The 13,041-nt window shown below is 40.0% G+C and overlaps 2 protein-coding genes across 7 annotated transcripts in view; both read right to left on the reverse strand.

Moving 5' to 3' along the window:
• Nucleotides 1-264: 264 nt before the first annotated feature.
• RDH14 (retinol dehydrogenase 14) lies at nt 265-6,252 on the reverse strand. Its single transcript, XM_004387581.2, has 2 exons — nt 5,774-6,252; nt 265-1,317 (listed from the first exon to the last, which is right to left on the reverse strand). Exons 1-2 carry the CDS (start codon nt 6,164-6,166, stop codon nt 700-702), a joined length of 1,011 nt encoding a protein of 336 aa, XP_004387638.1. The 5' UTR covers nt 6,167-6,252; the 3' UTR covers nt 265-699.
• Nucleotides 6,253-8,764: 2,512 nt separating this feature from the next.
• NT5C1B (5'-nucleotidase, cytosolic IB) overlaps nt 8,765-13,041 on the reverse strand; it is a 19,320-nt gene continuing 15,043 nt past the window's right edge. For all 6 annotated transcript variants that reach the window (XM_004387580.1, XM_012558841.1, XM_004387577.1 and 3 more), the window contains one exon: nt 8,765-9,097. In XM_004387580.1, the coding sequence (XP_004387637.1) occupies nt 8,765-9,097 (333 nt within the window). The remainder of the gene's footprint in view (nt 9,098-13,041) is intronic.

Raw genomic sequence — 13,041 nt, forward strand, 5'->3', positions numbered from 1 at the left:
ATGGGTTTTTACAATAGAAGTCTCATACAATATTTGTCCTTTTGTGATTGACTTATTTCACTCAGCATAATGTCCTCCAGGGAAACCACCAAATTTTTTAAGCAGGGAAATGACACAATCAGATTTGGGCTTTAGATATATTACCTCCCAAAACAGTATCCAAGATATGTGAGGAGACTGGAGTTACCAAGATCAGTGGAGGCTAATGATGATGAGATGAAGACCACATTCAGTGTAACTTATAAAGAAATATACAGTTAAGAATATGTACCAGCAAATTTATTCCACATAAGAATTGTGTGCACACACTAGGTATATTATTTCCACACAAAAATCAGCAGTATAGCAACAATATTTAACATTTTGGCCATGAAACTCAAAGATCTGTCAAAAACTTCTCAAGGTATCACTTTTCAGTTACTAAATTTCCTATATTTGTAATCCATGCTTACCCAATTATAATTTTAAAAATATACTATAATTGTATTATTCATTATACTGTAAGACGTGTTTGATGAAATTTTGTCCTCTGAAATAATAATTGTTCAGTCACTTCAGAACATCCACATGTACCTCTTAGCAGTATTATTGTAAAACTGAAATTGTTTTTTCAAGTAGCAAGTGATCAAGCCACACCACTCCTGGTCATGGATACAACTGACATAGTTTTTATAAAAAGCTCTCCTTTACTTCCTGTCTCTATTTTAATATGCCAACCATCACTTCACTGATATCCCAGAGTTTTCTTGCAACAGACTCATCCATAGCTTTGGGCAATAGTTCTTCCTCTTTACAGTCCCCAAAGTACTTTCCTGAAACACCTTCTACTTCGGGTGAACAGGCTAAATAAATAGAAGTCTGGGCACCTTCTAATGGAGTTTTGAAAAAAGCCCATGACACCAAATTGAACAATGGTTTGACCAGCAGTGGAATATTTATGTGCCTCCCCAGATTAGTTCGCACAATACCAGGATGTAGCACATTTACAGTAACGTTTGTGCCTTCTAAGCGGCGGGCTAGTTCTCTGGTAAAAAGAATGTTAGCTAATTTGCTCCGACTATAACAAAAGCTTTTATTATAGCTTTGTTCACAGTTCAAGTCTTCAAAGTTGATGTCTCCATGTTTATAAAGTTTGGAAGACACTACCACAATCCTGCTGGGAGCTGAACTTTTGAGAAGTCCAAGAAGAAGATTGGTGAGTAGGAAGTGCCCGAGATGGTTCACTCCAAACTGCATCTCAAATCCATCTTCGGTCTTCGTGTAAGGGCACTGGAAGATCCCTGCATTATTGATCAAGACATCCAGCCTAGGCTCTTCCTTTAAATGTCAAAGAGAGAGTAGTAAAATTATGAACACAGGCCTTTAGCTGCTTGTTCTGTTCATAATAAGTTTTAATAAAAAAAGGGACTAGAGACTAACAGTTTTCAATTTCGGTTGTTAGCTTATGAATCAGAACTATTTGGAACACTAGCAATTTTGTTTTTAATGAGCGCGGGTAGGGGTTCCTTTGCAAGCCGTTCCTGAAACAAATACTAATATTCATGATATTCATGACTATTTACTCAACAGCCTCTTTTTCTCATTTATTAAAATTATATGCAGAAAGATATTTATCCACAGCAATCTTGCAGTAGAAGACTTAGATACTGAATCTAAGACTTTCTGATCTTATGCTTGTATAACTTAAAAATAGTTACATATATTTTGATAATTATTTTACCGGAAAGTTGACTAAGTATCTGATCAGTACCAAGGTCTTTCTAAAACAGAAGTACAGTTAATTTGGGGAAGGGCCACTCCTCTAGTTCTAGGTTTCTCCTCTTAAATTCAGGTGAACTATGAAAATATCAATTTGGGAATTATCACGTAAATACTCAGATCATAAGAAGATCACAATAAATGCATTTGTGGTAAAATTAGAAAAATATTCTAGCAAGCTACTGAAATTCTATTAAATGTCTCTATGAGTTTTCAACAATTGAAAAAAATGGAAAAAAAAATTGCCTGGCCTTGCGCTAAGTGCTTTTTGCATGTTATCTCATTTACTACTCCCAACAACCCTACAAGAAAACCGAAGCATAGAAGTTAGGTGGCTTGCCCAGTGTCACAGAGGTCGTAAGTGGCAAAACAAAGTTCTGAAGATGAAATTTGTATACTAATGCTCCTTCTTTTAATCAGTAAACCACTCTACCTCTCTAATCGGGATTTTCAAATGACTGCTAGAGAGTCCCATGAGCTAGAGTCGATATACAGAAGGCAGGTCACAGAGGTGTAACTAAGGCATGGCAAGTAGGCTGCGTGCCCTTGGCACCACTTGAGGAGGGGTGACAATGAGCAGTTTCTACTGGCCATCACAGTTTCCATCACCAGCTGAAAGAGATCATTCAGCAATTTAAAACTAGTTGCCATAGGTGCTATTTTCCATAGATAGGCCCTGCAGGTCAGCACTGTTTATTTCCAGAACTACTAGTACCAACACTAGGGACAAAGTTAAGAATGCTTTATTCTGTTGTTCTCTGAGGATAAATACCACCATGGGGATGGAGCCTGTTCAAGTCATTTCCTTCAAACAGGAGCAAGCAATAGAGAAGGTCAGGGATGCAAACCCTTGAAGAGAACATCATGAATAATTCAAAGAAAGCTTAAAAAAATTTCTAAATAGGTAATATAAAAATATCAGAAATAACCCAGTAGATCACATATACTATGTCTCACAATAACAGCAAACGAGGCTAACAGGGATGGAGGTGGGATTATCAACAAACACCTTTAACCTCTATCTTGCCTCTAGAGTTCACAGTCCTTTTTCTCCCTATACAAAAGGAACCTCTTTCCGGCTTCAAGGGGCCTCCTGCTTAAGAGATCTGTAGAGAATTTTGTACTTCGACCATATCCCCTTACACCTTTCCAGATCAGCGTACTAAAATTTAGACTGTCCTAAAGTCTTTACATCCCATAAATCATGGAGATTGGCCTTCTTTAGCCCCTTCCTGGCTCCTCTATGTCTCTCTTGATGGACAGAGAAAGAGAAATGCACAACATGTTCCAGGTGTGAAGACACAGTGATGACCCATGATCAAATTAATTTGAGGTCAAATTTCAAATTTCACTGGCCCATCTGCCAACTACAAATGAAAAGAAAAATGTGTTAAATCTCACAACAGTTATCAAAGCCTACCTGTCAGAGGATTAACTGTTTCTCATTCTGTCTGTCTAAGCACCTGTAGCTTTTCCAATAGTCAACTTCAAAAAAAGGCAAGAGTTCACCCGTGGGGGAAAGAAAGGAGTGTTCTTTTTCACTAATCCTTTGGACGGGTTTCCTGAATCAATCATTTCTGAACCATCATTCTTTGCTGGACTTGTGTTATTTTAAGACTTTATCATTTACAATTTTTAAAAATTCTAGGAGATAAATGGCATAAATACCAAAAATGCCAAGCTGTGGGAAATCTACATTTCCTTTTTTTTCTTCCTTTCTGGTTATAGTTACCAAACTTCAGAGCGAGGTAGGAACTCACAAAAAACTCAGAAGACAACTTAGTTGTCTCCTTATATAATTGGTTCTGTCCCATGTGGCCAAAGTAGTATGTTGTTGTTGCTGATGTTAGGTGCCATCAAGTCGATTTCGATTCATAGTCATCCCATGTGACAGAGTAAAACTGCCCCATAGGGTTTCCTAGCTGCAATCTTTACAGGGACAGACTGCCAAGTCCTTCTCCCTCGGAGCCACTGGGTGGGTTTGAACCGCCAACCTTTCAGTTAGCAGCTTAGCACTTAACTGTTGCGCCACTAGGGCTCCTTAAAGTAGTACAGGTATCACTAATAGGAAGCAGGTACAGCCCCGTTTTAATGAAAATAGGAAAACCTAATGCATCCAACATCTCTTATACATTAGCATTTCTTATTTTCTTAATCTCTGTTCTACATAGTGAAATACCAGCAGTAAAAAAAAAACAAACAAAAAAAACCACTGCAGCTCCCAAACTGTACACCAAGTGTCCCCACTCCCAGAGTGCTGTTGGATATTTTAAATTTTCAAGGGAAACACAGTGACATCCTGCTCGACACCACAAAAACTACTAACTCCAGGTAGTTCACAGCTACATTAGTTTGTGCTATGTTCCCTCTGGTGATGTCACATCCTTGGGGAGCTGAGTTTCAGCAGTGGCTATAACAAAAAACAAGTGCCATGCTAAAAATCAATGTGGGACAGGAAATAAGGGTGGCAGTGTGCCATCCGATTCCAAAGTTTGAGAAGTTGGCACAGTGACTGACTAACAGGTACATACATCCCATTAGCAGGTAATTATGGATATTTAACAATGACATACCATTTTTTTTTCAATTAGGTATATTATTTTTTCAAACAGCTACTAAGTTGTTAGGATATAAATACTTAGATGGTTGTTTGGAACTAACTACTTAATAAACGAACTGCTAGATATTTCTTTTGTCCTAATGGCAAAATGAAAAAAATTACTGATCACTAAAGGTGCCCGAGAGGAGCCCTGGTGGTGCAATGGTTAAGTACTTGGCTGCTAACCGAAAAGTCAGTGGTTCAAACCAATCAGCTGCCCTGTGGGAGAAAAGATGTGGCAGCCTGCTCCCTTAAAAGATTTACAGCCTTGGAAACCCTATGTGGCAGTTCTACTCTGTCCTACAGAATCACTATGAGTTGGAATCGACTTGATGGCAATGGCTTTGGTTTGGTTTTGGTAAGGGTACCCTAAACTGAGAAAGTTTGGGAACCTCTAGAGTCAAGAGACTCCATTTCCTATAGGCACTTTTCTGATGTCAGCAAGTTTTAAATCTCACTCTTCTGAATGCCCTCTTGCAAGAAGCCCTCCCACCTCAATCTCAACAGAGGGCATCCAGGTCAGTGAACTTTGTACTATCTGTACAAAGAAGTCCTCCTACCTCACTGCCAGGCAGCAGGAGTATAGAGTAAGGGTTAAGAGCAAAGGCTTTGGAGAAGACTACCGGCAAGTTACTTAGTCTACCTATGCCTCAGTTTCCTCATGCTGTAAAATGGGGATATTAATTCCTACCTCAGAGGGTTACTGTGGGGATTTGATGATAATAGCAGTCAAGGGCACTTTAATTTCATTTAAAATATCTGTATATTTGGCTCAGGCCCTGGCACATAATAAACCTTCAATAAATGCTAGATATTATTTTTATCCCTGTCCCAGTTTACAATATAACCACTGGAATTTCAAGCTCCATTCTCTCGGAAACCAGCCAGGATCTGATTAAGAATGGTGTTCTTGAGTCCACTGGTGGCATCCAGCTGAACTCCCTACCCCAGCAACAACAAAAAAACGGACTGCTCCCTCCCCAGATCCTGGGCTAGCAACTTCCCCAAATGCTCACAGGCTGTGTGAAAGAAGAGATGGCTTAATGCAGACTAACTTCTGACACAGGAATTACAATTCAGAGACCTGGTGGATCTACTCCTGGGCCGTCCCCTCAAAATAAAAAATACTTCAGAAACTGGCTTATTATTTTCCTCTTGGGACCATTTTTTATCAACGTCCTTATAAGACGGGAGAAGGCCCTCTGAGTTCTGTTTATTTCCCAGGGCTGCAACTCCAAAGGCGCCTTCAAGTCACTTGCTTTTGTGTTTCTACTAGCAGGCTCGGTCATTTCCAAGGTCCCACCCCGGCCTCTCTGGGGCCGCCCCTTCCCAGCTCTATCCCGCCGAGGCCCAGCAGACGGCCCTTCCGCTTTCCTTCTTTCCCATCCTCTCCAGCTCGGCTCCCCGAACCCACACCTGGAGCAGCTCCTGACAGAAGGCGCGCACCGAGCGCAGGGAGGCGAGATCCAGCTCCTTGACGACGAGCTCCCCGGCCACGCCGGCGTCGGCGTCTGGCCTGGGGCCCTCCGCCAGACTGAGCTCACGGCGGAGCTGACCCGCCGCCTCTTCGGCGCGCGCGCGGTCGCGGCAGCCCATGATCACCCGCGCCCCCAGACGCAGCAGCTCGGCGGCGGTGGCGCGGCCTAGGCCGCTGTTCGCCCCTGTGATCAGCACGGTCTTCCCGTGCATGAGGCCGCAGTCCTTGCCGCCGTGAAACCGCTGGACCCTGGAACCCACGAACCGCCGGGCCGCCAGCCACAGCCCACCAGCCAGTGCGGCGAGTAGGGCCGCCACTGTGGCCACTGCCATAGCCGCCTAGGCTCCGCGGGCCCACCAGCCTCTGTGCCGGACTCCCGGAGATGCCGATTTCCCTAAACTGAGGCTACCACCTGTACGCGAGGAACTCTGAGGCGCGGCCAGTCGTCCCGGTTGGTGCGACGTGGGGCCTGCTGGGACTCGTAGTTTCCCTTTCTAAAGCATCTGTTTTGATTGGTTAGGCGAGTACAGCGCTCCGGGTAGTGGTTTCCTCAGTATAGTCTACCCCTAGCCTAATGATGGAGGCTGAGCCCGAAACCTGAGTTTTCGGGCGACTGGAATTCATCTACCAATTGAAGTTCCATAGTTGTGGTGGCTTTCCCCGTGGGAATGCCTAGTGAGTACTTTCGATTTACAAATCTCTTTATAGGTCTGTTTTCAGGGCTGGCTTAGTTGTTTTCCTTTAAGAGTTCCTGGGACTTGTAAATCATCACTTCAGTTTACTTTCACCCACTTGAGAAGGGTCCCTGCCCAACTGAAGTCTGGAAGGGCTCTTTTTTTTTTTTTTTCCACAGAGGAGGCTAAGCACTTTGCAACATGAGTCAGCTAGAAATGGCGTGGGCAGTGTTTCTCAAACTTTAGCCTGCATCAGAATCACCTGGATGGCTTGTAGACTACAGAAATGTCTGGTCCAGTGCCACAGTTTTTAATTAAGTAGGTACAGGATGGGACCTGAGAATTTGCATTTCTAAGAAGTTCCCGGGTAATGTTGATGCTGCTAATACGGGGAAGACACTTTGAGAACCATTGAAAAAGACCGTTAAAACATTGGTCCCCATAGAAAAAGCTATACTCAAATGGTCTTATTTGACACTGGCTGAAGTACAGTGGGAAAAGCTTGGACTTAGTGTAAACACAGCCTTCTTATCAGTCACAGGCTTGGGCTCTACCATTCACAAATGCCATCCCCTGTACCCCATCGGACGATTAAATGTAATAATGGATGGGAAAGTATGTTGTAAACTGTAAAATACTTCGTAAATGTCAGGGGTTATTGCCACAGGGATGCATCTTCAAGCTGAAAACATAGCTTTAGACCAGGCTAATTTTCACACATCATTCATTCGGCTACTCACCCATCCAGCAAACATGCACCAATCCTTTACCATGTGCCAGACCCTGTGAGAGCCACAAAGAAACAGGACACCATTCCTGCCCTCAGGGTGCTCACTGTCTGGTAATTCCAGACTCCCCAGGATGAAGGGAGAGAGGCATGACTTGTGAAGTTTGAAATAAGTTCCCTAGATGATTTTGATAAGGCTTCCTTCCATTTAAGAATGATGTGGCATGTAACTAATATTCAAAATATGGAGAAAAAAGGGCTAGATGCCAGGAGAAAATTCCTTAAGGGTGCTTAAAAATGGCGTTCTGAGGTGGGAAAAAGCATTATCACTGATGACTAGAGAGGGCATGAGGAATGTGAATGATAGTTGGGCTTTTGCTCCACTCTATCCCCAGTATGAAGCTCCTATTCAGTGTGAAGCATGGAACGTAACAGAACAACTAATCTGTTCAGGATGGTCTAAGGCCGTTTATTTAATGTGAATAACTTGATTTAGAGGTAGTATAACACAGAGGAAAGACAGCATATAGCTTTTGAAGTAAACAAGACCTTGAATCTTAGCCCTGCCATTTATTAACTGCCCATTCTTGGACAAGCTACCTAATCTTTTTGAATCTTAGGTTCCCCATTGATAAATGGAGGGCAATAAATAATACTATGTCACAAAAGTTTGGTTTGACGATAAAATGAAGATACGTGAAAATAACCAGCCCACTGTACCTAACGTGGTAGATTATGATGATAGCCAACCAATGTTTGTTCAAAACAAACAAACAAAAAAATCCATTAAAACAGAATGGCAACAATGAGGGGCCAGGATGTTCACTTCATGTCACACTTTGAAGTGGTGACCAAGGCTTTTTTTCTGTATAAACATTGGGCCCACCTGCTTGGCCCGGAATCAGAGATTTCAAATATGAAGCTCTGTGGAGTGTGGAGATTCTACCTAGAGCCCATCTTCGGTGGAAAGTACTCTGTATGCACAAACAACTGCTTTATTTCTGAATATACAGTGTTAAAATTAGTATACTCATGCAGGTAGAGTAACATTCTCATTTTGCATTGATAAAAAGTCTGATCTTAGAGACTACAGAATAAAAATCTCTAATTTTTAAGACAATCTCTCCTTCCACCTTTGGAGACCACTATTCTAGCATGATGATGAGTAAAAATTTATCCCATCCTATCAACATCCAAAACTGAGCAATGCTTTGAAAAATTACGTAGGCTTCTGAAACAGTCCCTTAAACATTCAAGCATTCAATTTCTAAATTTAGTCAAAGGAGTCATTATTATAACTTACACTAAGAAAGGTGCAGTGACACTCAACAGCATTGATGGCTCAAAGAGAAGCGGCTGGCAGGTAACTGAGGGTTCAAAATGTTAAAAAAAATCAAGAGAAAATATTTCCAAGTGGGCTGTGTCCTGAGGTCCAGTCTTCTGAAATACTCATCTAATCTATCCTAGAGATCAAAAGGAGTGGCTTCTGTAATACCAGACTGTCAGTGCTTTATTTCACCTCCCCATCCCTAGGAGTTGATTTTTTGACTAATGCCATAAGGTACATGAGCTGTGATGGTGCCGAATTTCTGTGCCCCTTCATTGTGGAACATCTGGTCGTCAAAGAAGATGTGGGGTCGGATTTTCACCAAGATGGGACCTTTGGGGGCTCCAGCAAGGAAGAGAGCTTCATCTATCTCTAGACCCCAGCGGCGAAGGGTTTTCAACACACGAGCGCCTGAACTGGCTGCACTCCTGGCTGTCACCAAGTAGGTCCTGATAGGGCAAAGTAAACGTTCGTCTTTGGCATAAAACTTCTTTTGCAGTCTGCCTAAATCTTCCAGAAAGCCTTTCAGGGGAACCTGTGAAAGGAACACATGTCATAGCTGTGATCAGTGATCCAAAGGAAGTAAACTCTGAAAGAGCAAAGTCTTATAAGAGCTTATAAAAGGATATAACACTATATGAGATATGCAGTATTATAAGGCAGATGGCATAATGCTGCAACTCACTGCGTTTATGTTTAGATATTTCTTGATACGCATCTTTGCATTCCTGGAATAAACTTTCCATAAGCATATAATTTGTCATCTAAACCCAGATATTTTAAGTATAAAAGAAGGTTCTATAAATAATTAAACCAGAGCAACAGACTTAAACTGAGACGATCCATGGCAAACTGGGATAGAGGGCCACTCTGAATAAACCCTAGTTGGTCACTAAATTCTTTTAATTTGGTTTTGGTGAATTGCATATTTTAGCATTGTCTAGTTCAATGAATTTTTTTGGCCTGAATTCAACCTTGTCTGATATTTACAATTGCTTGGTATATCTTTGCACATGTTTTTATTTTCAGCCTTTCTGAATACTTAGTTTTAGGTGTGTCTCCTGTATAGAAAATGGAATTGGATATTGATACGTGATCCAATCCAAAAGTCTTATTTTTTTAAAAGCCAATAATTCAGTTTTATATTTACATTTAATTACAAATATATTTGCTGCTGGTTCTGTCATATTATTTTGTATTGCATGTTCCATGTTTAAAGCTTTTAAAGAATTGTCCACTATGTGTATGTGTGTGCATGGGTATGTGTGGTTTTTGTGACATTTAGGAAGGTTTGCATTATTTCCTTCTAGAGATTACCTTTATAACTCTAACCTTTTGTAGTACCTTCAGTGTAATGTATATATTTTTAATCCAGGATCTATTATTCTTTACAATGAAAAAATTATGGTATTTCTTCAGCCTCTCTCTTATCTTGTGTTTCTTCTCCATGATCCAGTTTTAGTCACTTCTTTAATTTCCTTCGGGTTAACATTTGTGCTGTTAAATATTTGAATATTTTATTTATCAGCTTTACATTTTATGTTTTGATCAGTAATTGTAATTGAAAAGACCAGCATACTTAACTCTTCCTTCGACCTTGTTCCCCTCATATTTTCCCAGATTTCATTAGCCATATAATTTCTGCATCGTTAGAGCATATATTTGCTTTCTTTTCTGTTATTCTAATCTCCATAGTTGCTTTTGTTTTATTTTTAGTTCTATGGTTAAATATATTCTATGCCCATTTGTGCCTTAGTGCTTCCAGTCTTCACATGCTGGACAAAATCTGTTCTTTAGTGCTTTTTTTTTTTTTTTTTTTCAAGAAAGTCTTATGTAAATAATAATCACTGAGAATATAGTATGTTTTCAACTGCTTATCTGTTTCCTCTTTGCTTGAATGACCATTTGGCTGGATATAGAATCCCTGAATTATATTTTCTCTCCATAAATATTTTATAAGTAGGGCTCTACTCTCTTTTGCTATTGAGTGCTGCTGTAGAGAAGTCTGAGAGCATCTTGAGTTTTCCCCACTTACGGTGATGATATTTTTGGCCAGGCTACCCAAAGAATGATTTCTTCATCTTTGAAGTCAAATAATTTTACTGTGTTTTATTAGGCCAAACTTAGCGATGATCATTCTGGTTCTATTTTCCTATCACACAATGTGGCTTTTAATCTTTTACTTTTTTAATGTGTGTATTAAAATATTCTGATTAATTCAGGCACATTTTCTCAATTTATATTTTTATGTAAATTTTCATCTTTATATTTTCAACCCATGGAAAATAATTTCAGCAATTTTCTTCAGGCATTCCAATTATGCATATGTTGTATTTTCTTTACCTCTGCTGTATTTCTATTATTTTTCTCTCTAAAATTTTACTTTTTAATTCTGTGAGTTTCCAGAGTTCTTCCATTTCACATTTTGCCATCTCTGCTCTGATTCTTGCATTTCTACTTTTTGATTTTGTTTCAGTAAGTTTTTAAAAGCCATGGCACATGTTTAGTCCCCATTTTCACCTGCACTTGGAGAGTTTTTCATCTGCTATTTGATTTTGCTCTTTCTTGTCTGCCTTTTTCTCATAATATCTTTACATATGTCCTGTGCTAATTCACTTTTTATTACTCATCATGGAAGTAGATTGGTTTTCCTTGGAACAGTTAGAGGCTATCTGGGGAAGTTCAAGGTAGTATTTTAAGGCTGGATTGTTTTCACAATTGAAAGGCTTCCTTTTTCTCTGCTGTTACAGAAACAGTTTTCTGCAAACGTGGCTTATCTATGTGATAATCTGTTTAGTACTTCTTTCTTTGAGACTGCATATAGCCAAAAAAGCAAGGAAAAATTCACTTCCTAAAGATGAATGGCATACAGATAGTTGAAAAAACTATAATTTTTCATTCTTATTTTTTTGGCAATAGCAGCAAAGGATGTGTAGTGACTATTGGCAGTAGTCATGTTGGTCACAATTTGGCCTTTAAACACAGCAGACCACATTTCTCCTTGCTGCATCTGACTAATTTCCAAAGAGAAGAAATGGAGAATGTTGATTTTATGTTGCCAATTTTAAACCACACATCTATCTCATCCATTTTTGTTTTTATTTTTGAGTATGTTTTATAATTTATATATTTGTACAGAAGTACAAGTATATAATCTATCATTAAGAATATAGAAATATTAAGGAAAAGTTACTCAAAAATACTTATTTGAGGAGTTGCATGATTTAAAACATCTGGAATCTGCCTAGAGTGCAGAAAGCTAGAAAGACTGTTACCACTACCCTAATAATAAGAAAAAATCAGATAATCTACAAAACTGTAAGTATTCTTGAGCACAGTCAGAAAGTTTAGGTCATAAGACAACTGATTAGCGTGAAATCTAAGGAAAAACAGGCATCTACAAGAAGAGACAGAATGCAAGAACTGTTGTACCTTTGGTAGAACATGGAGAAAAGAGATACCAGACACCATACAAGCAGATATGAGGAATTTAGGTAAAAAAAAAAGAAGAAAAATTGATAACGACCAAATGTGGGCTAATGGGAGACCACAGAACCCTTGGAGCCACACACACAAGAAGTATACCCTCTCCTGCAGTCTGTACTCCATGGACCTTACTAGGTGCTTATGAGAAAGAATTCGGGTAGGGTGGGAGATGGAAGATAGCAGTCTTTATTGGTGCAGGATTGGAGTAGGAGAGCAGTTGCCAGTATAGGAAAAGACTAAAACCCTTTCTGGCCCCTTCTCCCCAAGGAACAAAAAAAGTTTTAAACTGTTAGAAGAAAGGCTCCAAATCTTGTCACCCGCAGGGCACAAGTAAAGACTCACTACTATTAGAGGAAAAAAATGAAAAAACCTTTTATTCTTGGGTAAGGAAGAGCAAACTGTCTGGGCTCAGACAAGTAAATATTTCCTATCACATAGGACTGCTACTCATCTGTCAGCCACTGTGGTGACTTGTGTGCTGCTGTGATTCTGGAAGCTATGCCACCAGTGTTTCAAATATCGGCAGGGTCACCCATGGTAGACAGGTTTCAGCAGAGCTTCTAGACTAAGACAGACAAGGAAGAAGGAATTGGAAATCTACTTCTAAAAAGTTGGACAGTGAAAACTTTATGAATAGCAGCGGAATATTACCTGATAATAGTGCTGGAAGATGAGCCCCTCAGGTTGGAAGGCACTCAAAATACTACTGGGGAGGAGCTGCCTCCTCAAAGTAGAGTTGACCTTAATGATGTAGATGGAGTAACAGTTTCAGGACCTTAATTTTCTGATGTGGCACAACTTAAAATGAGAAGAAATAGCTGCAAACATCCATTAATAATTGGACTAAGGTGCACCTGGCACAATCATTGTTATGCTTGAGCCTATTATTGCAGCCACTCTGTCAATATAGCTTGTTAAGCGTCTTCCTCTTTTTTGCTGATCCTCTATTTTACCAAGCATGATGTCCTTCTCCAGGGACTGATCCCTCCTGAT

Source organism: Trichechus manatus, unplaced genomic scaffold (assembly GCF_000243295.1).
Source record: "Trichechus manatus latirostris isolate Lorelei unplaced genomic scaffold, TriManLat1.0 scaffold00189, whole genome shotgun sequence".
Taxonomy (NCBI): Eukaryota; Metazoa; Chordata; class Mammalia; order Sirenia; family Trichechidae; genus Trichechus; species Trichechus manatus.

What these genes read in the sequence shown, in the direction of transcription:
- RDH14 (XM_004387581.2), bottom strand. Translation starts at nt 6,166, where the DNA reads ATGGCAGTGGCCACAGTGGCGGCCCTACTCGCCGCACTGGCTGGTGGG. An exon ending in TCTGTCAGGAGCTGCTCCAG is followed by an intron (nt 1,318 to 5,773) that starts GTGTGGGTTCGG and finishes TGACATTTAAAG; the next exon opens with GAAGAGCCTAGGCTGGATGT.